The sequence below is a fragment of the Corvus brachyrhynchos genome, unplaced genomic scaffold, assembly GCF_000691975.1.
Source record: "Corvus brachyrhynchos isolate BGI_N302 unplaced genomic scaffold, ASM69197v1 scaffold381, whole genome shotgun sequence".
Lineage (NCBI taxonomy): Eukaryota > Metazoa > Chordata > Aves > Passeriformes > Corvidae > Corvus > Corvus brachyrhynchos.
The window spans coordinates 453,085-478,891 of NW_008236219.1; the positions used below are offsets into that span (position 1 = coordinate 453,085).

A 25,807-nucleotide genomic window follows, 5' to 3' on the forward strand; every position below is an offset into this window, starting at 1 on the left:
GCTGTGCATGTTCCCTGCCTGCCATACGCTCAGCATGGAGCAGGCGATGCCTTAAGCCTTGTAGTGGTGTTTAAACCCCACTTGTTCTGCTCATGTCTCATTTAATTTTACTCTGAGCTCTGTTTTCCTAAAAAAGCCTGTCCTTGTATCGCTGTGTACCTGAGCTGGGGACAAGCCAGGAGAGCACAGGCAGCTGTGTATGACCTGTACGATGTAGCGACCAAAGCCTCGGTGGAAAAGGCTGTGCAGAGACAGTGGAGAGGAGCTGGTGTGAAAACTGAAGGCACTAGCTAAGTATTACCATAGCTCAGCTGGGGCACAGCAGCTTGGCATGTCGTACGATGGCAAAACATGCCTTTGACTAGACAGGAGTAATTTTATTTCAGGCAGCAAAGAATGTTCTTGTAACCTGGAAGCAAGGAGGAGAGAGGATATGTAAATAAAGACTATTTTTGGGACTGTGTGACTTTGTGATGTTTGGTATTTCTAGCCAATAATCATCCCTCTTCCTCAATAGTAAGGTAGTGTTCCCCAGAAGAAATTTTTGTAACAAAACCTCTTGCTCTTTAATTTTAAAGGTGCTCTGTGAAGGTGGAGTGGAGCTGAAAGGCCACTGTGGCCGTCTTTACCAGGGTAATACTTCATCTTTCTGGCATTAAGTACTTGGAAATAATCCCACAGGTATGTTGCAAATATATATAGCAATCAGTAACTGCCACTCATATTTCACAAGCAGAACGTTATTCTGCACTTGTAAATTGGCACTGCTGTGACACCAACAGACAAGAATGTGGCTTCTTGCTAATGCCATAATTTCTTGGGATTCAATTTTTTAATGTAACCAATCATACTTTGGGAAGCAGTGTAGGAGCTACGTCCTTTAAAGAGAGTAACAGCAGAGGGAGCAGGATTTACCAGTTCGCATAAGAAGTTTTTCAGTGGATGTTTAAGTCAGGAATCCAATCTGTTTATAGTTACCATGCTGTGCACATTGGCAAACTTCCAAAGAAGCAAGTTGTAAACGCAGATATTTTTCCTATGACTAGTTCTGATTTTTGTGCATGGTTTTCTATATGTCAAAGACATGAGAACATGGAGTGTGGAACGGGGCACGTTCTAGGGTGAAGTTAGAATAGAGTCAACCCCTGAGATAATGATAACCTCTGAGATAATGCCTGATTTTAATTAAATATAATTGAAAGAAATAGTTCATTGGCAGTAGACCTTTTAATATGAAAAGAACCACTCTTATTTCTGAGCAGGAAGATATTTTTAATGCTTTATGTGAGCAAATGGCAAGTATGATGATATACTAAATTCATGGCCTTTGCACAGTAAAATGCAGCCTAAATATTACTGCTAAAAAAACAAGCTATAGTGGAAAAAGCCCTGAGTCTTTTTGTTTTCACTGACACTGCGGGATTTGACTTCAGAATGCTTCATATAGGCAGAGCTTGCACAGTAAGATTCAGGTGAATTTGCTGTGTCTTAGACTTGCATCAGTTTTGTTCTCTACTGGAGTATGGAAGAAATGTTCTTCGTTATGGCTTTAAAAAATTATTGGTAGCTAATCAAGGTGATTATGGCTTCTAAGGTGGTTATAATTTACTTTATGTTGGAAGAAATGCCAGCAGTTTTGCATGATTGTGCTGTGTCCTTGTTAATGCTTGCAAATAAACAACTTTTCCTCATTTTCTTTTGGCTTGCCTTGAGAAACATAAGGCAATCCTATTGATGTTTTTGCTTTTATAATTGGTTTTAGATGCATATTAAAATGCTTTGTAAATAAAGGTGGTGATGTTGGTGTAAGCTGCTTTGAGCGGTAAAGCCAGTGTGCTCTGGAGGAAGGGGCTGGGTTGGACACTGGTGCATCTGAGTTCATGTGGATAATGAATTTCAGCTCTGAGTTACTTGTTTCAAAGTCTTCAGCCAATGGTGTAGGTTTTCTTTCTTAGGATAAAATTATTCATTCCTTAGTATTTAATAATTTCTAAGTAGTTGTCTAGCTGCTATCATGTGTCAGGCTAATCTCCAAGATGGGAAATACTGCTACAAGTGGATGATTTTATGGCTGCTTTTCTTGGTTGGTATTGAAAGAGGCTCTTCCTTGGCAACATCTTGAAAATCTGTTTACAATTAAGCCTGTCTTTTGGCTCTTAATAGGTAAGCAGCCTTGCAGGTTTTTTGTTTATACCATTTTCCACTTAAATATCATTAACTTTGTCTACAGCCATCAGTATTGATAGCAGCTTGATGCCTACTTTTGAAGCTCCATTGTTTGTGGAGGGGAAAGGGATGAAGCCATCTGCAGCACCAGTTCAGTACTGCTTGATGTGTCTGCAAGCAAGAAGACAGGGTAGAAAACAGTGGTATTTGGAGGAGCCCCAAACAGACCTGTCTCATGAAAGAGTCCAGCCTCAAACTGTGTTTTGAGGATGGACCAAACTTCAGAGCCTCAACTGTGTGTGCACTTAGAACTCATCAGTGGCCTGAGGTGACCTTGGAGTAGGGATTTGCTTATTGGATTTCACCATGATATTTAAATGTAGATACATGTGAAAGCAGCTGTTTTCAGAGTGATTATCCAGGTGTCTTTAACAGCACAGGCAAGCACAAGATGAGAGAGGCTGTGACCCTTACTTGTGATCAGCTTGTATGTTGTATTCCATTAGCTCAGAAAAATGGTATCTTAATCAGATGTTGACAGTATCTGGTTATGATACTTTGTCTCATAAGCTTTATTATTCTGTAGGGAATTCTGGGTCTGTAAGCATGGAACCAAACCAGAGAGCAGTACTCTGCCTTAGTTCCTTAAAAGAAACTATTGCTGTGTGCTCTGAAAAAATTTTCTTCCACCTAGTCTTTGGAAAAAGAGGTGATTTTGCTTGGAGCAGTTACACCACACCCCACTTCCCCACCTCCCCTAGAGAAGCCCCATAGCAAAGGGAATGCTATCACCTCTAAGTGTGGAGTGGAAGAACGCTGGGGTTTTTTTCTGGAGTTCATGTGACCAAAAAGTGTTCGTACATGAGTACAAGTAACACTCTGGTCTAATTTACCACAATAAAGGGTATGACTTTTATTCTTTATGTTGCACAGGCTGGTCTTATGTTGGTCCCACTTAATTTAATTCTCCTGCATGAGGACTCTGTGCAAATTTGGAGCTGGATGAAGGACTTGTGCTTTTTGTCCCTGTTTTTAGTTAGGCCATCAGGCAAGTGGAGGACTTTTGTTTTATGGTGAATAGAAGAGACCGTAGCATATCAGTTTGATCAGAAGTTGAATCCTAAAGGCACTGGATGAGTAATAGGTGTTTGTTTCCTCTTCTGACCTGAAAAAAGTCCTCTCTTTTGGCTGAGAGCTGGCCTATGTCCCCTGTGACTGGATATGAAATTCAGGGTGAGTGAGAAACTGAAGAACCATGGTTATTACCGCAGGCCTGGGCCCTAGGGTATATCACCGTGTCCTGCAGCTGTAGGGAGGAGGAGGAGAGAAGATCCAGCAGGCAGGAATTGTGCAGTAAGATTGATTTATTTAATTATTTTACAAACTCTTTTATAGACTTTTTTCTTCATAGTCTAATTGGATAAGGATCAGCCATCCCTTGGGGTGATTGGCTAAAATCCTAAAACATCCATTGTCAAAATACTTTTCTACTGTACCATAAACAAGACTTTCCAACGTTGCAGGTGGTTTTGTTGTTTACATAACTCTGCTACCTCTTCTGTGAGAGAGAAAAGTCTCTCATGGACTTACAAAAATGCTGCTAGCAAGGATTTTCTTGCTATTTTCTATCCACACATGGTAGGTGTGCAAGCAACTTCCCTTTAATAGGTCAGGTCTCTATTTTTATAGCTTGTTGATTATAAGGTCTTTAGAAAGCTTATTTAATAAAGAACTTGTGGAGAAAAATTCCATCCTGGTCTATTTTGTCTAGAAGAACCTTTTTTTTCCTTCTGCCACTGTTCTCTGGGCCTGACAGCATCTTATACTGTAAAGAATTAAAAGAAAAAAAGAAGCCAGGAATATAGGCAATATTTGTCCTACACAGACTTATTGTCTGGCATTTGTTTGAATAAAACACACTGACTTTACAAACATTTGTCTCCATTACTGAAGCATGAGCTACTTATGCCTGTTCTGCCTGTCTTGCCCTCTTTGTTGGCATATGATTCAGCTGGAGTGGGGTGGGCACACATACGTGGCTGTGCATACATGCTCCTGCCAGCCAAGACTGTGGTTATTCAGCCTCCTGTAATTCATTATTTGTGCTGGTTTTCCCAGTAAGAGCTGTGAAAAGAATGTGTACAAACAATCTTTAAACCCTGCAGCCAGGTGTCCTGCTTGTTCGAGCAAGAGCTGCTGTCTCTGTTTATTGACTTAAGTAAAACTGAGTAGGATGGTAAAGCTGTTAAAGATCTGCTATAAAGACAAGCTGCTAGCTGTAGTAAGTGTACTTCTTGGCAGATATCCTCAGCCATGAGAGAACGTGGTGAGGAGGTGCAGGAGAATGTAGAGTTGTGTTGTTTTAACTGGAAAATTTACTTGTAATTGTTCTCCCAGGCTTTATGTTATGCATCCAAAAAACCACTCCATTAAATGATGACAGACTATTCAGATGGACAGACGAAGCTTAATATATCCAAATTAATGTACTTCCCAAGTGCTCTTGCTGGGCTTTCTGCTACATCGCTTATTGTGGCTTGTAGTATTGGCAGACCTCTGCATGGCACTATTCACTCAGCTTTACTCATTTCTCAGATTCCCCATGTACTAGTTCTTAACTAACTTAAACTAGCAGTTTGGAAATATGTGGTTTGCAGGAGGGTGAGAAAGAGAAGAAGGAAAGGAGAAGACTTATTTTGATGCTGTGAGATGTTTTCCTGCTCTTACTCATGCTTGCAAACTTGTGGTAAATGATTCTGATTCCTTGTGTAGTCTTGTAAAGCAATCAAAAGAATAATTTAAAAACAATCATCTTGCTGTGTGATAATACACAACAGAGGACAGAGCTATTTCTAATGTTTTTAGTGATGGTGGTATCACTAAGGGTGTGTTTGATGTTTGTGTCTGGCACTGGTGAGCCCAGCTGAGGGTGAGGGCTTCTCTTGTGCTGTGGGCTTGAAAATCCAAGTAAGAAAGGGCAATATCCACCTTTCATCTTTTGGAGGCAGATGTGTGGAGCCCAAGGGAACAAGTAAGAGTTATTGCAGAATTATCTTGGTTCCTTTCTATTTGCTGCATTGCTTGAAATTTCAGGACATTCCATGTATTTTCCCTTCCTTTCTCCCTTCCATTCCGCTTTCTCAGGTTGATTCCATTTTGCCCCCACTAGATGCATTTTTACTGTGCTGGAGTTAGTGGGTCGCACATGGTAATTTTGAGGCACCAGTTTGCCCAGTTACATTGAATAGGAAAAAGTAATAATTGCTTCCTGAGTTGAGGTGGAGAGTTGTCACCTCCATTTGGACACTGTGCAAGGGCGTGCCAAGAGCTCAGTGTTTGAGCACCAGTGCCCCTACACAAGTCTGGCATTGGTGGCTGTTCCTGCTTGGTGGACAGGCAGCTCTGGAGCAAGCTGTGGGCTGATTCAAGTGCAGTGCTCCTCACAAACCTGGAAAAGGTGTTCTGGTCATCAGATCTCCCAGGAGGCTCTTTTGTATGCCCCTTGAATCCCTTGCTTCACTTGACCCTATCTGTTCAGACTGGCTTTCCTCCCACGCCCCTCAGGCCGTGCTTTTGGAAGTGGAACAATCTGCTTTCAACATTCATCTCTGGGACTGGGTTTCTAAACTGGCACAGCCTTTGAAATACAGAAGTTATAAGGGCTGTGCCCAGAGGCCAGTATGCTGAGATGATGCATGTTGAATAAGCAGAGCTGGAAATTTCACTTTTAACTTTTCCAACCGTTGCTGCCACTTCCACACTACAAAATGTTCTGTTTCACTATTTGGCTTTCTCACTGTTTGTGTTTCTAGACAGTTTTCAAATAACTGAGTTTTATAGAATGCTATAAACCCATTTAATTTAGACTTTTATTATTATTGGAATATAATATAATTTTGTGGGTCTCATATTTTCCAGTTCTAGTTATGTCTGACATGGAAGGCACTGAGTTGCTCTTGCAATAGAGCTTGTTCTCACTGTCTCAGTGGACAATATATTGTTTCCCTTACTTTTCTCTTGTGGACTTTCCAGTGTCTTCCACGTAAATCCCAAAGAGTATGCGAGATAGCATTTGAGACTGTTAAGTAACAGCTCCTGTGGTTGAAGAAGAGTTTTCTCAAGCTTTACTAACTAAAATTCAGAGAGTCTAAATAACTTTCATGAGGGTAAAATGACTGAAGATAAAGGTTAATGCTTTGGTTTGTTTCTCACAAATAAGTTCATTATTTTTATTCCTCCTTTTAATTTTTTACAGGTTTGAGGTATCTGGAACATGAAGCCCTGGCTGCAGTTGGTGTTCTTCCCCTGTGTTTTCCTGATCTGGCACACAGAAGCAGAATTCTTCACCTCCATAGGTGTGGAAAGAACAAGTGCATGATGTTGTGATGTGGTTATTGTGATTGCTAGAACTGTTGGAGTTACCAGTTGAAGCATATGGTTTTCTTCATGTGGCCATGGCCAACACTGTCTCTATTAGGAAAAGCTGCTCTTCTACAGCATCAGTGCAATTTGTTTGCAGTTGGTTGACTTAGAATGTTGTGACGAACATGATTCAAGTTTCTCTGGGGCCTGTCTTAGTAAAATAAGATGGGGCCTGTGTTCTATTAGGATTTGTGCATCTGTTGTCATCTTGAACAGAGCACACCACCTTATGCTAAAAAGCTTAGTACTGAATTTGAGTTACAAAAATAGTTTAAGTGGTAAATATATGAAGGTTTTTTTCCACAGGACCTGGAATTGCCTGTCTTCTCAAAAAGTTGGAATTAGGTGTCAGAAGGAAAAATTAATAACTCCCTTATGTTGTGTGTTTTGTTGGGTCTGAGTAAATCCTAAATAATTGTTATAAATCTGAAAAGTAATTTGATTTTTATGACAATTTAGTTCCTATGTTCTAATAGGATGCAAGCATGTATGATTGTGGTAGAGCCTCAGAATAAGCACAAACTGAGTTTTCTCCTGTTTATTGGTCTAATGTTTTCCTGTGGAGCAGTATGGGGACTTCCCCTTCATAAGGGCATTAGAGGCTGATTAACTACCAGTGGCTGGTCTCCAGAATGTTCTTTGAGTCAGTGGAGCTGTTTCTGGATGGCAAAGCTCAGAGCTCCTGGTGGGTTGTTCGGCACCACTGTGTGGAACCGTTCAGCCAGAGTCCCACTGCCAACCTCCTCAATGCCTGGCGGCTGGCTGAACAATATTTAACTACATGTGTAGTATTTGCTTCTGATTTTTTCTAAGTTAAGTAGCATTTTATACAAAGCTTCCATGAAGGATCATCTTCTCTTTACACTTACCTAACTCTGAAACTTTCTGAACCTTTCCTAACTCTGAAAACAGCCTGCTGCCTTCTATCTGCTTAATCATGCCTCATTCATAATTACTTTGGAATGCTGGAGCTAGAGCTGTGGTTGCAGTTATAAATCGCATCATGCTCTTTCAGTTTGGGCTTTCAAAAGCCAAGTTTGTCACAGCAATTGGGACTGACATGTTAGCAATTTCCACTAATGCTAGTCAGGAGAGTGTGTGTGTGAGTCTATGAACATTAGTCTGAAATTCCTCTCTGCTTAATGTTAGGTTGTTTCCACAGTTACCCATATTGTAAAGCTGCAACTTTAAATAATGCCAGAGATTACACTAATGATTCGTTAGTGTGACCTAATCTGTATCCATATGTAGAACAGATGCTTTGGCAACCATTTGGATCTTTTGTTGCTTTGGCTCCATAGCTATATGACTGTCAAACCTTTCTTCTAATTGTCTTGCATGCCCTTGTAATACTAAAAGTAATTCAGAGGCAGTGGAAGGGCTAGAGCAAAGCTACGTGAACTGTTGAAGCTGGGACTTTAAAAGCCCCTTGAAGCATTTGAATGCCAGACCCATGTGTCTAACAGCTTTTGTGCTTTACAGGCATTGAAGTGCATACCATTAATTTGTCTGTTGTTTGTGGTGGTTTTAATAGCCCTGGAGCATTTAAGGTTTGTCTTCTGTGCACTTGGTAATTGTTACTTTTTTAGATCTGATGGATGTTTGCTCCTATTCTTTTTAGGTCAAATGACAGACCTGATTTATGCAGAGAAGGACTTGGTACAGTCTTTAAAGGAATATATCCGAGCAGAAGAGAACAAGCTCTCTCAGATTAAAAGGTAGGGGAGGAGATTTGTGTAATGAAGGGTGACAAAATATTTCATTTGTGTTCAATCACACCCCACCTTTGTCACCACTCTCTGCTGCTAGATCTTGTTGGTATTGCCTCAGTAGATAATCACAGGGAGAGGATAGGTACTAACTTGGTTTAATTTATTCCCATTAACCTACAAGGGTCCCTGCTTCAGATATCACTTAGAATTTGCTTCTTTGGAAATGGTGCTCTGGTGGGCTTTCCCCACTTTGCCCTGTCCTTGTACTATCACAGGACTTGCGTAGAGAGGACACATCAGAGTCATATCAGGAGTCTTGTCATGAGAGCTGAATGCCTCTGTGTGCCAGTGTTCTGTGCTGCCTGTTGTTTCATGCCATCAGCCCTGCTTACAAGAGCCAAGCGTGCCAGTGGCATTTACCAAATCTCTGGATTCCTTCCTCTGTTGGCTTTGCCTTCAGGGACAGTGCTCCTACCTTGTTCTCTTCAGGTGCCAAAGTGTCTGCAGCACATCTCAGATGTTGTCCTGATTGCTTGGATCGCTTGAAAGGCTCTTGCTGACAACTGATACTTTGTGTCCCTTAGGAAGATTGTTATGCTTGTCTAGCCAAAAGCAGTATCTACTAGGGTGTGACAGGAGGATAGTCTAAATGAGGTCCAGGTTCAGAAGAGCCAAGTGCCTTTAGGAGGAGTCATGCTTTCCAAAGAACTTCTGAACTTGAGGCTGTATCTGTCAATCCAGCCTTCCTTTGGGAGTGTAAGATGAGAATGGAGCTATGGAGTAGTGAAATGATAGGAATTCTGGTCATGTATACATAAAATGTTCTTTTCTTGAAAATCTGCCCTTTGGAGGCAAAGCAATCTCCTCTTCAAGTACTGGTAAAGAGAATATCTGTTAAATCTATGTATAAACTGATATTTTTAAGGCTCGTTACAACTGAGATGCATGCCTGCTGTAGTTAGCCTTAAAATACTAAGCAGGGAAATATTTTCCCTTTGAAAGAGACTGTTGTAATTAAGAAATGTCCACTTTATCCTTGTGAACTTGAAAGGTTGAAAGCCAGTTTTGACAATAATTTGATCTAGATGTGTAGTTTGCATGATTTAAGAAGGAAGATGTGCATTCATAAATTGTTCTCAGGCTGAGGTGAACATTTCTCATTCCAGTTGGGCTGAAAAAATGGATATACTGACCAGCAAATCAGCCTCCGATCCAGAAGGGTATCTGGCACACCCCGTAAATGCATATAAGCTTGTGAAGCGTTTGAATACTGACTGGCTGGAATTGGAAAACCTGGTTCTTCGGGATACAACAAATGGTAAGGAGTTACAGGGGACTGCTGTCAGGAGGCAGCCTTGTGTTCTGGAAAGCCACAAGCTTGGCTTAAATATTACTGCCAAGTTTGTTTAAAAAACAACGAAAGGACTTGCCTTGTGTGTACAGATTACCCAAGTGAGTGAAACTTGCAATTGAAACACATCTCTGTCAAGGCTCAAAAACTGTTTTATTTGTGGGGAAAAAGGGAGAATGGGATATGCTTAAAGCTGTGGTGGCAACTGTTGAGTATTATGTTCTCTGTATATAAACTGCTACCTCTGCTTTCCCAGTCTGTTCCTTCTCTTGATGATCACTGGTTTTTGACCATGTTGATCAGAGAACGAGATTAAGAATCAAAATGAGTCCCATATTGAACTGGTGGAAAAATTTGTATCAGCCCCAGCATTAGAGTTGGCAGATGCTGTTGTCAGTCTGTCAAAACGAGGATAATATATGGTTGCTATCATTAAACCTGTCCTTCTAAATCAAATGCTTCCCGTACTAATCCTTGGGTTTGCATCATATTGTCAAGTGTCTGCCTGAATTTGCTTGCATACCTTTTAATTTGCTTGCATGCCTTTTTTTTTTCCTTAAGTGGAGGTTTATTTTTACTGGACTCCTGGGAAGTGAGGGAGAGGTGGTTATGTTTTTCAGGCAGAACACCGCATGTTTTCCCTTTCTACTCTGCATATGCTAAAGTTTAGGTACTTGGAAGTTTTTTCCAGACAAGGCTTTTATTGCCTTTTGGAATAGTCATCCTAAATGGAAATAAAATACTCAAGTCTATTAAATACATCTGTCACTAATTCTTTTTCAAAAGGCTTCCTTTTCCAGTTTGGCTTGCTATATGACTGGAAATGGTTGGGCTGTTTTATTCAGTTGATGGCTTCCTCTTCTGCCCAACCAACCTGCTGTGTAACCCTGATATGTTTACTCAGTGCATCTAATTTTATTTCTGGATATCACCTGGTTTTACTTGTCAGATTTAAGTCTCTTCACTGCATAAGGCCCTACCCTAGTGAGGGAATCCTGGATCAGGGTCTCTGTCCCTGGAACTGAGACTTGAAAAGCTCTTATGGCTTTAGAGGTTGGAATATAGATTTGGAGGTCATTGACCAGTACTACAATCTAAAATCAGTTGTCTCTGTGGATATTGCAGGACATCTGATGAAAGCTATTAAGTTTTCATGTCAAAAAGAGACATTACAGGAAAATGAAGATCATTAGATTCACATTGTACATCAGTAATTGTGTGGCACAAGAAAATTGAGTTTAGTTATTTATCCTTTTTTTTGCTCATGAGCCATATTTCTTAAAAAGGGACAAAAAGCAAAGTGTTTATTACTTTTGAGCCTATTAAGAGGCTTTAAATCTGGATTATTTGAAACTCAATTCTAAAGACAGAGCAGATATTTCCTCTTCTATGTTAATCTTGTACTGATATTTATTCAAGCTCTGGAAGTAACATCTTTCCCTTTTACTGCAAAGGCTTTATTGCAAATCTTACAATCCAGCGTCAATTTTTTCCAACTGAAGAAGATGAGACTGGAGCAGCGAAGGCACTGATGCGCCTGCAGGATACCTATAAGCTGGATCCTGAAACCCTCTCTCGAGGGAACTTGCCAGGTAAGTGCACCAAGGTCTCCTCAGCTTTAACAGGAAGGAAGTGATAACATCCTCAAACTCTCTCCAAAAGTCCTTTATGAAATGAAGATCAATGGGTTTTGCCACAGAGATGTTTTAGAAAATTTAGCGAGATACTGGGATGTCTAATTATTAGCTGAGTCATGATGAATGTTTGTTGCTGCTGCTTGAGACACCTACTGAAACAGGTTATGGTGGCTACCAACATGCTGTTTACAAACTAAATAGGCTTCACTGGTGTGTGGGTAGATAAGCTGACACAATGTTTTTAGTTATTATAAGTGTTAATAACCATTAATAATTAACTAAATTTTAAGTCTTATCTGCGCAGCAGAGCAACTGGAAATCAGTGCAGTTGCACTCAACTGTACACCCAGTTTGTTTAAATAAACATTAGCTTGCTTATGTGCAAATGCAGATTTCCAGTAAAGAGAAACAAGCTGGCTGTGCATGTAGTCAGGCTTCTCTGATCATCTAACAGTGTTAATCTGTAGGTTAGGTTGAAATCTGTTAAGATGTTAGTCTGCTCTTCCATTGTCTACAGCAGAAAAAACAATATCTTACCACTGTAACTGCTGTTAATTTTATTCTAATTAATTCCTTTGGAAACAAAGAGAAGTTTAAGATAGAGCTTACTCTAATTCTGATGGTGATCACTTCAGTACTGAACCTAAAGTATTGTCAAAGCATTGTTTCTTAGAAACATTTTTGGATAATAAGTGTGTATTTACAGATACCTCTCAATGTATTAAGACAAAGGTGCTTCTGTGTGGATTGCTGAAAGCTATCTTTTTGTTTTTAGGAACAAAATATCGATCCTCCCTGACAGTTGGTGACTGCTTTGGCATGGGGAAGACAGCCTACAATGATGGGGACTATTATCACACTGTGCTCTGGATGGAGCAGGCCTTAAAGCAGCACGATGAGGGGGAGGATACAACAGTCAGCAAAGTAGAGATCCTAGATTATCTCAGCTACGCTGTTTTCCAGTTTGGGGATTTGCACAGAGCCATGGAGCTCACCAGACGGCTGATATCCCTCGGTAAGAACAAAGACCATGTTATTTTAGCTGGGGAGAGTTGCCAGCAGCAGAACTGAGAACAGTAATGGTCCATTCCATGAGCTGACTGGAAAGGATATCCTGACAGATGACTTACAATAAATGTGGGTCCTGGAAAAATGTCTGTTTATATATGAAGTATCTCTAACAAGCTGTCTTCTGGTCCATGCTGTTGTTACCCAAGGCCCCAATGTATCTGACTGCACTCACTACTTGTGTGCTTTGCTGCAGTGTACTGAGGTACTGTGTTTGGCAGTGGTAAAAAGCCTTGCTTGTCTCAAGTGGAGATCAAGGCTACCACAGACTTAGGCAGTGCTGCACCTTCTGTGAAGTCCTACTAACTTTACATATTCCTTAGTGCAGGTACTCTTGGATATTGGAAGAGTACTTTGCCTGAGATCTTACAGTATTTATTTCTGAATATTCAGAACAAATTTTCTTGGAACTTTTTATTTCTGAACTGTTTCTAGCTTTCCCTTGAGTAAGCAAATAAGCATTGCTTCCTATCCATCTTTGCCTGCTTCCTGTCCTCCTCATTTAGAGCTAACATTTATTGTGTTAGGTATTTCATGTTTTTTTAATGAGCTGTGGTTCTTAGTTTAGATATTAGCAGCATCCTGAGAGTGGATAGGTTCAATAGGAAACCTTCCTATTGAAAACTATGTATTAATCTAATTTCCACAGACACTAGAACTCTTAAATTAAAATTTACCAGAATATGAGTATGTATTGAACCGAGCTCCCTCTGCAGTGGGGCTTAGCACTGATAGCAGAATGTGAATCCTTATCAGCAGCAAACAGTGGAACACACTTGGTAGTCCCCTCTGGAAGCAGCAGCTTCGTCTGCTCTGGGCTCAACTTCCCTATCTGGCCACTATTGCCCTGTGCTCTAAAGAGTGGTGACTGCAGTGAGCATTGGGGTTGGTTCCATGAGATAAACACAGTGAAGTTGGGAAGGCCACAAGGAAAAGAATCTGTTCTAGGTGGTAGTATTCAGAAACACAGGTGAACAAGGAATTGTTCCTTCTTAGTTATCTGGGGTAAAGGTCTATTGATGATGTTTATTGATTCATACCAACATCATTAATAAATCACTCATATGTCCAAAGATGTTAGTGATCCAGACTCCCTCCCATATAAACCTTTTAGAGCTACAGATGGATGCTGTAGGTGGGCTTAAAGTAGTAACACACACTTCAGAGCTTCCCAGCGTGAGAGGAACCTTTGGGACTGAAGACTGTGGCTGGATTCTATCACAGTCCTTGGTTAAAGTGTGCTTGTGCAGTGTGGGTGATGAGCATGGTGGAGAGGACAGGTGCAGCAAGTAGGGTACCTTGGCCTCTGCTCATGAGCTCTATGATCTGCTTATCTTGGGTAGAACTGGTCAGAAAAGGTGAGAGAAAAAGGAATGTGAAGAAAAAAAGCTTCTATTCTTTTTCTTGGAATACAAGCTTTGTGATGGGTTCTTCTAGAAAGGATTCTTTTGTATCCTGTGTGCACCTCTCCTTTGTGAAGACAGAAACTTCCCAGTGTTGATTTTCAGTGCAGACTGAAGCCAATGCCTTTGTTTGCCTGATAATGCTTTAGGAAGGGAGGAATTGTTGCTGTCTTGATACAGGGACTTGTTTGTGCTAACAGTTCCTGAGTTTGCAAAAATCACTGTTTCTCTCTGGTTTTCTCCCAATGAAGACAACACTCATGAGAGAGCAGGCAGTAATCTGCGCTACTTTGAGAAGCTGCTGGAGAAGGAGAGGAAGGAGAAGGAGAAAGAAAAGTCAATAAACAACTCTGTGACAACCACAGAAGCCATGGTGCAAAGTGGAGCCTATGAGAGACCTCTTGACTACTTGCCAGAGCGTGATATCTATGAGGCCCTTTGCAGAGGTGAAGGGGTGAAAATGGTAAGAGATAAGAATTTCCTGACTATGCTGCCTTTGCATAGAGGTGGTCAAGCTTGGTGGGACATGGTGTGTTTGTCCTTCTGTGAAGCTGTTTTTGAATTTGGTTCTGTCCACGCCAAGATTTGTACCTTATATCTTGGCTTCTCAATCTTCAGCTGTTACTCACAAACAGCTCTTAGCTGTACCTCTTAAAGGTTGTTGAAAATTGATTGTCCTCAGTTTGTCTACTCAGCTTTTTCAAAGTCAGCTGTAGAGATACACAAGGAGGCTTTTTCCCCAAGAGCTGATTATGCTTTACCACACTTAGGGAATCATGTTATTCCTTCCCTTTTGCATCTTAGGCATGTTCTTCTGGAGTGACTATTTTGATCAAGTGATTTCCAGTACCTCTCAACAAACATGGCTTCAGTTCTTAGTCCAGGGAAAAGAACCAGTTTATTTCATCTGCATAGTCTTAATTATAAGAACCAGGCTTTTTTTCACAGCTGACTGCTTGTGCACTTCTTAATCTGTAACCTATTGTGATTTAATTCCCCTAAAGGTCAGTGTTTCAGATGCTGCTCAGTGGAATTTGGAACAGGGTATCTTGGTTTTAATTGCAGTAAATTGTGGAATCACTCTTGTTTATGTATGTGGAATGAAGCTCATCTTGTCTTGCCTGTTCAAAGGTCAAGAAAAGTGTTTGAGCAAACAATGCTTTTTTTGGCATTTTGTTTCAGACACCTCGAAGACAAAAAAGGCTGTTTTGTAGGTACCATGATGGAAACAGAAACCCTCATCTGCTCATAGCTCCCTTTAAGGAAGAAGATGAATGGGACAGCCCTCATATTGTGCGATACTATGATGTCATGTCTGATGAAGAAATTGAGAAAATTAAACATCTAGCTAAGCCAAGGGTAAGTTTCCCTTTTCCCATCTCACTAACTCCATGCTTCAATCTTCATTAGCAAGGACTAGGCAAAGGATTTGAAAGGCCTGGTTTCATACTATAGATTATACACTGCAGCTGTGAGCCTAAAGATTTCAAAACTGCCTGGTGATGTAGGACCATAAAGCCCAGGCTCCCAAAGGTATTTATGCATTATTGCACTTAATTATGCAAAGTTCTCAGTAAATGGCTTAGAAAGCTTTTAAGAAATTAGAGACTATATTTGAAAAGGTAAATGGCTGACTTAAAATGATAGGAGTAGGTGTGCAATATGCCTTAAGTCTGCCTTTTGAACTGGAGCCAAACATAAATGAAATTTGAAAAGCCCAAATGTCAACAGAAGTGGAAAGAAAAAAAAAGTTGTGCTAGAATAATACCTAGAGGTTTGGGGTTTTGGTGGTTGGTTTTGTTGGTTTTTTTTTTTTTAATTTTGTTTTTTTTGGTTTTTTTTTTGTTTTGTTTGCTTGTGTATCCTGGAATCTACTGCTCCTATTATAAACCACGTGTGTTCCCTGTTACTCAAGGTATGAGTTCTGGTGACTCTGCACACAATAAAAAAAGCAGCTACCTCATGCAGAGCTAGTAATTATCTGGTTTTCTGGAGGTGGAATTTCCTGCCTAACTGTCACCTTTCTGGCAAAAAGTAGTATGGCAGTGTGATAGTAGTAGATGCTACCTTAGTTTTTCTGTGATGTCTGAGCAGAATGTAAAGCTGAACAAATCTTTGCTTATAGAGTGGTTCATTTTAGCACTCTTCAGGCTACTGCTATGAAATATGGTACTAAAATTCCAGTGAAGACTTGCCCTTCTGTAAGTGTTTCTGAATGTAAGCATAAATAGTTAGAAACAGACTGAGAAACTGATGCTTCCCAAGAACATTTAATAATTTGGGATGTTTGTGAAGCTGGACTTCTGTGACTACCAGCCAGCTATGGAAATGTTGGCTGAACACTCCTGTCTCAGTGAGGACTCTCACCTCCATAAATGGAGAACTTTTCCTATTACATCATAGTAGAAAACTTCAAGAGCTTCAGATAAAATGGAAGCATTCACATAGAGCATATCACTTAATCTATTTTATCAAATAAAGCACTGTCTAAAGACAGCTGGTTTTTTTGGCTTTTCCTTTTTGTTCAAAGTTTTATGGAAAGTCTTAGTTCTTGGTCTCTGAATTTTGTGTATATTACTAATGTTAGAGGAATTTTTCATGTAATCTATGTAGTCAGTCCCTAGAAGAGTAGATAAATATTACAGCCTTAAGATTCAGATGAAAATTGTCAATTTAAAAAAGCAGCCATTTTCTTATGAGTTATTTTTTCTAAGCCTATGTATAGCTCAGCTGCAGGAATAACTTTAAATTCTGCAGTATTACTGAAAGAATGGAAAATGCAAATCCTGTGATGAGATGGTCCTTAATAAATACAGCTTAATTTTAGCCAAGAAATTTTAGGTAGTAATCATGGAAGCTTTCAGACAGAACTGTGAAGTGTTATTTTATTTTAGGCTCAGAAAGATGAGCACTTTCTTTATTATAAAATGCATTTGCAAGAAATTTTTACTTTTGAGTCCAAGTACTTCAACATTTTCTGCAGTTTACACTTGCCAATACTTTTTGTAGAGAAAGAACATCTGTATGGGATTGGGACTAGCTGCAATTGAGTTGCTTTTTATGCTTGTTTTGCAAAATGCAATCACTGTTACTCCACTTCCAAAAAGTTAGATCCAGATTTTCAGGCAACCCATCAGAACTGGCTGGGGTGGGTCAAGAAGATTCTTAGCTCTATTGATGTGGATAGCATTGAGGCAGGTCTGCCATTAAAGTATGAGAACCATGTTCCCAAAATTCTTAATGTTACGTGCAAGTCAGGAATGTCTGAACAGGCAAGAATATGGCATGAAGTGGGGAGCCATGAATATCTAAGCTCATGCTGCAGAGTTTCAGCAGTGCAGAATTTCAGAAGGAAATAGCAGTGCTAAACTAGATAGACTCTGAAACAGTCAGTGAAGCTTCTGACCAATGAAGGGTGTTATGATGATTTTTCAAAGCGAATGCCTCTTAAAAGGCTGATTTCTCCACCCTGAGAGAGGAAGCCTTACGTTTATCAGTTGCTTATACCAACTGAGATGTAGATTGTGTGTCTTAAATGAAGAAACCTGCCTACCAGAGCAGATAGGGAAAAATATCAAGGCAGTCAGGCTTTTTTGAGTTCTGATTTATTTAGATCATATGCTAGGTGCAGAAATCAAGCAAGCATATACAAGCTTGAAAATGGCAGCAGAATGAAAAGTTTGGGAAGCAAAATATATATCCCTAAAGCTATGCTTCACTGTACCAGTGAAGAACAATATTCAGTCAGCCTGGCTCTTCTGTTATGATTTATACAGGAGAAATCTGGAACGAAATAATAGTGAGTCAGAATTACAGCAACAGCTCTGCCAAGAACTCTTGTATAGGGACAACACAGCTGACATGGATTGTAAAGCTGGCTGGAGACTTATTTGAGGAAAACAAAGGAAATAATGACACTGTGCTCTGAAGAAATGCAAGTAAAAAGGCTTTCTATGACATATAATTAAGTGGAAGAAAAGAGGTATGATTTAGAGCGTGTGCGGTTGGCAGGAGTTAAATTTAAATGTGGTCCGAGCTTATAGTCAAAGAAAGGAGTGTCCCAATTCTTGTTCTCAGCTGCAAGAATGAAAACAAAGTGACCAAAGTACTGTTAGCAGTCATCTGTCCCTCTGACACCACAGCAAACTTTATCAGTTTTGCCAAGTTCCATTTTTTTTTTTTTCCTACAGATCTGGTGAAATGGCCTAAATGTGATGATACTGTTTAAAATGTGTAGGTGTGCTGTGCTTTTGCAGAGTTACCTTCATCATGTAATAACATCTCAAACTGTCTCAGAACTAGATGTTCCAGACATCTTTCAGCTGGAAAATTTGAGCATGGGAATGTTGAGAGCTGTCCTCAGGAGTTTTCTGCCACTGGGGATTTGCTTGCCCCATAACTTGTAACTCATTCTGTAAAAGTTTTCACTTGCTATTTTGCATCTGAGAATGAGGTTGGGTTTTCAGTCCACATGAGGAGCAGGCTGATTCATGGACTACCCAGTGATTTTCTCTTTGCCAGGAACTTGGACTTCATGTGTTGTTAACTTTTGTTGTTGTTCCCTCTCACTAATATTGACTCCAGCTGTTTAAAATAAGTGCCTTCAAAACCTGTTCACCAAGCAACTTACGGATTTAATCAATATCATGGCTTGTGCGGTCAATCAGACTCTTTTTCCAGGATCAAATGCAGGTGATGAATTGTACTTGTGTTTCTGCAGTTGTTGTTTTAACATGAAATCAGATTATATTCTAGGTTGAAGCTCTTTCATCCAATGAGATATTGAAGCTGGACATATCAGGTGTTGATTTTGGTAAGATGCAAGAAATTTTCTATCCTGTAGCTGATGTGTTTCTTCCCCCTTGGGATTTTTTTTGGCACAGCTGGCACGAGCCACAGTACGTGATCCCAAAACCGGTGTCCTTACAGTGGCTAGCTACAGGGTATCAAAGAGGTAAGCAGAGAAGAAGGGTTTTAGCTTTAAGGTTTTTGTGCTTAACAGCTGTTATCTGCTACCTATTGTGTCTGAAAACTTGAACTGCTTTGCATGTCACCAAAGCTTTCCCCAACAAATGCATGGAAAATGGCTCTTTTAGCCATCTGACAAAGGGCAGAAGAATCCTTCTGCCTTGGGAAATGCGGTGTGGTGGTTGGTATTGTAAAATGATGTGTTTCTGTCCTTCCCTTAGCTCATGGTTGGAAGAAGATGATGATCCTGTTGTGGCCAAGGTGAATCAGCGAATGCAGCAGATCACAGGGTTAACAGTGAAAACAGCTGAGCTCTTGCAGGTTGGTGCACTGGGTTCATCCTGGTGGAATTAGCTGCAGGTTAGGTTGGTCTGGTGCAGATGGATGGTTTCCCTGTGTGTGCCAGGTAGAGAGGGTGGAGATATCGAAGAAATAGAAGATTAACTTTGTGCAGGAATCTGAGATTCACCTGTTTGTTCTGAAGGAAATGTCTGCTGCTTATTTTTCAAGTCCGCAAAAGCTGAATTTGTCCTAGTTCAACCTTTCTAAGACCCAAATATTTTTTTGTAGTCCTGCTATAGTCTCATATGAATTCTGGTCTCTGGATGGCTGTTGGGGAGAAGAGTGCCAGTAGTACAGCACTGCCAGAATAGCTGTACCTTAGCCCATTCACTGTTTCTTTTCCTCCATGCTCCTTCAATTCCTGTTCCAGAGCCTGATTGAAATACTGTTGATTACAGGCTATCCATAGAAACCAGGTAATTGTGTAGTGATCTGGGAGACACATTAAGTACAGCCTCAGAGTAACTAAAACATGTTATGTGATCGTAAAGTAAGTGAAGAGGTGCTTCTAAGTTAATTTTCTGTGATTCTGGAGAGGCATTTGTATATAACAGATCATTCACGAGTGGCACAGAATCCAGTCCTGTCCCCTAGGCTGGACCCACAGGGAGTTGCACACATTCATCTGCCTTCCCTTCAGAGGAAGGAAGCAACAGTGTGGTGAAACTATTACTGCTGTATGTTAAACAGGCTGTTGTAGTGATAAGTACAAACCCTCGAACTACGAAAGGGAAAAAGCACTCAAGCTGTTTCTCATCTGAGTACCTCAGTTCTGGCAATCTAAAAATAAATTAAGTGTACTATAGATAATAATCTTGCCACAAAGTGCTGTTTCTCAGAGCACGCTTTGGATTTCTGAGAGCAAGTGCTATTCTGCAGCAGTCACTTGCAGTTCAGTAGATATTTATGTGCTTCCTTCTTCTATGCTGTAGGTTGCCAACTATGGAATGGGAGGGCAGTACGAACCACACTTTGATTTTTCTAGGGTAAGATCACACTTGCAATTATTTCTTAGTAGAGTGGGGAGGATGGAACAGTTTGGTCTGGGAGAACTTTTGAAACTGTTTTCTGTTTAGAGCATTTAATATGTAGGCCTGTTGCATGGATGGATTATGAATTCTGAAAAGCTTTTGCACTGCCTTCTCTGATGCTGAAAGTTCAAGAGAATAATGAACAAATCTCCCTGCTTACCTTGGGGACCTTGATTCCTTGCACAGTACAGACTCATTAAAAGAGTCATGCAGCACTTGACTGTGCTCTTTCCATTGTTTTATTTGTAAACTGAGGTCTGCAAGCCCTGGGTTATGAGGGCTTTGTTCCATTAGGCTTCCGATTTCAGTAATGTTGTCCAAACCCTGCTTTGCTGTGTGCTCTAAAGCATTTTGCAGGAGCTGACTGAGGAGGAGATATCCTTCCACCTCCCTCCAGAAGAGTAAATGTTATGGAAATCCTGATGGGTTGTACAGCCCTTCTGGCAGACCCCTGAGAGTGGCTGCAGCGCTGGGGTCTGAAAAGGGTTCCCTGGGATGGTGTTGAGGGCAGTGCTCCAGCAGCAGGTGGATGTGCGGGTGGTGGTGCTGGGTCTTCATGAGGCACTAGAGGGCTCTGCCTGGCAAAGAACAGCTGTGGTTTGCTGTGAGTGGGGAGAAAAGAGCAGATTCTTAATAATGACCCTAAACAAATTCATGGATGTGCTAATCATACTGAAGAACTATGGTGACTGGTAACTTCAAATATAAAATCCATCTGATGCCTTGATTTCTGTGGTATTTCAGTGGAATCTGGCATAATTCAGATTGTCCCAGTGGTTTTACCTGGTAGGAGCGATTGCTGCAGCAGAGCACACAACCCAATAATTGAGTGCAGAATTGAAGCCACCCAACTTAGCACTGTTTAAAAAATAAAAAAAAAAATCCAAGTTTCAACACTGTGGAAGCTTGTTATTAACTTTGTCCTGTTGTGAGAATTTTCCTCTTAAGTCTGCTTGGTTTCCTGAGTTGAGCAAATGCTCTTGAATTCTCTTCAAAGCCATTGAACTCAAGGACCTCAGGCATCAAATGTCCATCAGTGTGGACTTTACTTTTGGATTAGGAGCTGGAGCAGAGCTCCAAGTGGAACTTAACCTTGGCTGCAGTTTTCAGCTGAGGCAAGGCAATTGCAGCAGTTGCCAGAGTTTTGGTCTGGTCCTGCAGGCTCTCTGTGCATCATAGAGTTTGTGTTGAAATAGAGATGCTGCTGTGTCTCCCCAGTTTCTGATCAGCCTTGGAGCTTTTTGTTCCCTTGCAGTTCTTAAATAGAGGCATTTCAGTAGCTGCCTATTATAACCTGGAGATTTTATTGGTTGTTCAAGTTAGATTTTTGCTATTGAAGTTCAGAAATTCATGGTTGGACATGGGTTTCACAGCAGTGGCAGTAACCAGGGAATTCCCTGTATCTCAGTGGTCTTATGTTGGCTTTTTTGGATTGGATTTGCATGTGCAAGTCTTGGGTTTTTTATGAACCCATTTCAGGAAAGACCACTTGTTTATTAAAATATGCTTCAAGCAGACTGAACTACATCATCTTAGACATGGTGGCTGTGGTTTTCCTTGCTGTTTGTCTTTTTCAGTACTGATTTATTGTTTTCTTTAAATTTTGAACATTATTGCTTTTGTGTGAAAAAATGCACCTTGATGTCTCCTGACTGGAATGACTTCCTGACTATTAGCAATGTAAATAAATTTCTGATTTCATTTTACTGAAGGCAAGAAAGGCACTGATATTTTAGATGTTCTTTCTGCTCCTACATGGCACCAGTGTGATCTCAGCTTCAACAAATGAAACTCATTGTTTATTACAGAGTAAAGACAAGTTGATCTTTTTGATGTGGTCTTTAGTCCTAGACAGGCAACCACCTGAAACTACTCTATAGTTTTGTCTGCTGTCAAAACATGCATTTGCTCTTCTTATGACAGTATTTCTTTGAGTTGCTACATTTACAAGAATCTGTGTTATCTAAAGCCCACTAAAGATTAGTTTTTTGTATTCACCTCAGTTGTTGACTTTGGATCAGTGCCCAGAATAATGGCCTGTTGTTGACCTTACTTGGATAACATCTGTGGCACAGGCCCTGAAAGCATTGCTTCTCTTCTCCCTTCAGAATGTTTCAGTGCAACTTCTCATCGCATCCAAGTGCGCTGTGCATGCAGCTGTGCACCCTGGCTGCAGCTTGTGATGGCTTTAATGTTGCCCTGTATCAGTTGTCCCCTTTCTATTCCATCTCTTAAATTGGGCTCGAGGATCTCTGCTGAGCTGCACGTACGTAGCTCTAGTGAGAGCCTGTTTGGAACCCAGGTTAAAGTTGTTGTCTGTTGCAGCGACCCTTTGACAGCACACTCAAATCGGAAGGAAATAGGCTAGCGACGTTTCTTAACTATGTAAGTACCTCTCTGTGTCTACTGTCTGGGAGCTTGAAATTTGCAGTTATTCTCATTTAATTTTATAGAAAGATGAGCCAGATGCTTTCAAGCGGTTAGGGACTGGAAATCGTGTGGCCACTTTTTTAAACTATGTAAGTATGATGATCCTTTAGCAGCATCTTATTTACAGCTTGTGCAGTTGGTTATTTGTAGAGATTTCCTGGCATCTAGCAGTAGGGATTTCATTATTCTTTCAGCATCAGGTGCTGTCCCATCTGAATTGATAGAATTCTGGTGGTATGTAACCTCAGAGCAGAAAATTTGAATATAGTACCCATCTTCTCCTTTTGGCCACTCTACTATGGAATCTTTTACTTAATTGGATTCCATGGGGGAAGAGGAGAATTTGGCATGTTTCTCAAAGGGAAATACTTGGGGTACTCATATGGTATGCTGTTGGAGAACTTGACTATCAGCCACTTAATGTGAGACAGTCATATTTTTCCACCACTGTTTGACAGCTGTGGATGTTGTGGTCTGTCAGCCTCTTCCTCAGCTGTGTGGCAAAGCCAGAGTTGCTCAGCACAGCTGCTGCTTCAACAAACGGAGGGAGGCACAGCTGATAAACTTGGTGTAACTGGGTTACAAGTGCAGATTTGAAAGATTCATTAGTTGCATGCATTATACAGCCCACAGACCATGTACACTGGAATCCTAAACATTGCTGCCACTGGGAATAATGGCCTTGTTTTCACAGTAGTCTTCTGATGCTGTTTTATCTGTGAACCTATACTCATTATATCTTTAGGACCACCTCATCTTCTGTGTTTAAGATTTGAGTGATATAATTTAAATATTTTGTCACAGAATTTTAAATTTGATGGCTGACATCGTATTTTGAGAGTGAAATGCAGCTCAAAACAGAACCAGAAGCACTTTCAACTTGATATGGCAGGGAGGGAAATAATCTTCAAAACAAGAATTGGAGTAAGATGGGTAGCTGTGAAATATTCTGCTGCAAAGAGATTTTAATTTTAAATTGAGTTAAACTTTATGTTGTTTGCTTCTCAGAATTTTGGACAAGCCTTGATTTAGAAGGAGCAATACACACAATCTCTGCCAGTTGTACATGGTCAAAGGCAATTTGCCCTTGTTTGTCCCATGTAGAACACATAAAACATACATGTACCAACACCCTTACTAAAAACAGTTGGTTGTATGGCTAAGACATAGATATTAGCTTGCAAGGCTGCATGCACATCCTTTCTAGTTGGAAGGGGCAAAAACCCGTGCACCTTTGGCATCTTAAGCCCTTTTATTGTAGGTACCAAGGAGGAGGACACCAGAGTGGTAATTAAATCTGCTTTAAACAGAAATCCAAGTTATAATAGGGATTCTGGGGACTTGGGGAGTGTATTAATAGTAGTTTTTAAATTTGGTGGGAGCTGGATCTGACTAATTTGTTTCTTTTCATTAGAATCTGACCCAAGGCTTACTGAATTCAGTGGAAAGATGTTATATTTTTAATGGGAGTGTTTCCAGGAACTTTGGTGGGTTTTGAGTCAAGTCTAGAATTTACAATAAATCCATTGTAAATTACTGATGAATTTAATAGGGTTAAATTCATTCCAGTGTGGAAGGGCAAAGCATAAAGATACATGGGGTTTTTTAGAGTCACATAGCTGTAGCTGTTGAAGCTTGAGCTGCCTAAAGCACTTGAAATTGCATAAGACTGCTGGTGAGCAGCATAGAAACAGTGCCGAAAGAAGCTTTCTAATAGTTTGTGTAGTTTTTGAAGTGGTTGACCAAGACGCATAAACTAAATTATGAAAATTAGTTCCAAAGGCATGGTTTCAGTTTGAGGAAATGTGGTTTAAGAGACGCTTGTTTTCCTAACTGGATCATAAAGTGGAATGAAATTCTTGAAACCAGCTTACTCTGAAGTCCTCTCTCTTGTTCTAGAGCATTAGCTTATTAACCTTATAGGTACTCAACTTCTAGTGGCTATTTGAAGTAGATGATGTATAATCCAGGCAATATATATCTAGACATACATAATCTGGACAAAAGCCTTCAGTTGAAATAAAATTGTTCTACAGCAGGTACTGCTTCTTCTGCAGTTCGTGCTGGTTGAAGTGCACCCTCCTCATCAGTGCTGCTTGTAGAGGTGCAAGTCGAAATTTCAGGCCTTGGGACACTTTAGCTTGTGGGACTGTATAAAAAGCCTTGTAAATGGACAATTTGTGGACTTTGTTTTCTCAGATGAGCGATGTAGAAGCTGGAGGAGCGACAGTTTTCCCAGATTTTGGGGCAGCAATATGGCCCAAGAAGGTAAAGTCTGTTTATGTGTTTGGGTTTATTCCTTCTCTCTCCAGTTACTGTCTCTCCCTCTGCACAGTCCGTGTAAAAGTCAGCTGATGCGACAAGTGCACTTCATTGCAGTTATAGTGATCTTGCAGACTTGAGGGCATCTCCATTTGTTGGTATGTATGAAGTGAACAGTTTCTCTGTACAGCTGTTTTTAACAAAGTAAACTTGTGTTCAGTAGACTTCCTCTGTACTCTGAACATGACTGAGTTAGAACAGGACTAAGGGTTTTTTTCATGTGCTGTCTATGGTGACCTGTTAAAGTGCTTCCAGCTGCCTGCAGCTGAATCTGTAGGCATCCCCCTCCCCTTACTGTAACCTGCTTATATTGACTAGGTTCTGACTAATCCAGACCTGATCTCGCTTTTCAGGGAACAGCAGTGTTTTGGTACAATCTCTTCAGAAGTGGTGAGGGGGATTATAGAACAAGACATGCAGCTTGTCCAGTACTAGTAGGGTGTAAATGGGGTAAGTAATACTTTTTTAGGAACAAAACCTGAAGGAAGGTTCATGTATGTAAAGCTGGGGATATACTGACCTCTTATAAAAGCATTTAGTAACCTGGGTGTTGCCATTTCAACTACTGGAGTCATTTGGCTATAATGAAATTTCCTGCTATTGATCTCATGAAGTGTTAAGCAGCTGCATTGTTCAGCTATAGCTTTTCTAGTGAGTTTTTGTATCAATGGCAGCACAAAGTGTAAGACTATCACTGGGTTTGTGTAACGTATTGTCTCGGTTTTGAAAGACAGGTGTCTGCTAAGGAAGGCAGAAGCCCCCCTTGAAGTGGCAGATATAACCCCTTTTCCCTCTGAGTTATTATATTATGAAATCAAGGGCCTTTAGGCAAAGATGTGGGAAATAGGAATAACAGTTCTTTAATATATATATATATGTGTGTGTGTGTATATAACCAGTCAAACAAAACAACGATAACTATGGCAGTAACAGCAAACACAAACCCAGTCCCAGC

General features: G+C 40.4%; 1 protein-coding gene across 6 annotated transcripts in view; it reads left to right on the plus strand.

Moving 5' to 3' along the window:
• The first annotated feature begins 554 nt into the window (after positions 1-554).
• P4HA2 (prolyl 4-hydroxylase subunit alpha 2) overlaps positions 555-25,807 on the plus strand; it is a 26,504-nt gene continuing 1,251 nt past the window's right edge. Inside the window, exons 1-15 of one of the 6 annotated variants that reach the window (XM_017746880.1) lie at positions 555-681; positions 6,422-6,521; positions 8,210-8,306; positions 9,467-9,618; positions 11,106-11,243; positions 12,064-12,303; positions 14,011-14,222; positions 14,942-15,118; positions 18,643-18,713; positions 18,949-19,048; positions 20,002-20,055; positions 22,426-22,485; positions 22,554-22,619; positions 24,730-24,798; positions 25,206-25,302. In XM_017746880.1, coding sequence (XP_017602369.1) covers positions 6,440-6,521; positions 8,210-8,306; positions 9,467-9,618; positions 11,106-11,243; positions 12,064-12,303; positions 14,011-14,222; positions 14,942-15,118; positions 18,643-18,713; positions 18,949-19,048; positions 20,002-20,055; positions 22,426-22,485; positions 22,554-22,619; positions 24,730-24,798; positions 25,206-25,302 — 1,615 coding nt within the window. In that variant the 5' untranslated portion in view covers positions 555-681; positions 6,422-6,439. The remainder of the gene's footprint in view (positions 682-6,421; positions 6,522-8,209; positions 8,307-9,466; positions 9,619-11,105; positions 11,244-12,063; positions 12,304-14,010; positions 14,223-14,941; positions 15,119-18,642; positions 18,714-18,948; positions 19,049-20,001; positions 20,056-22,425; positions 22,486-22,553; positions 22,620-24,729; positions 24,799-25,205; positions 25,303-25,807) is intronic. The other 5 variants (XM_017746877.1, XM_017746872.1, XM_017746876.1 and 2 more) reach the window with 5 other exon arrangements.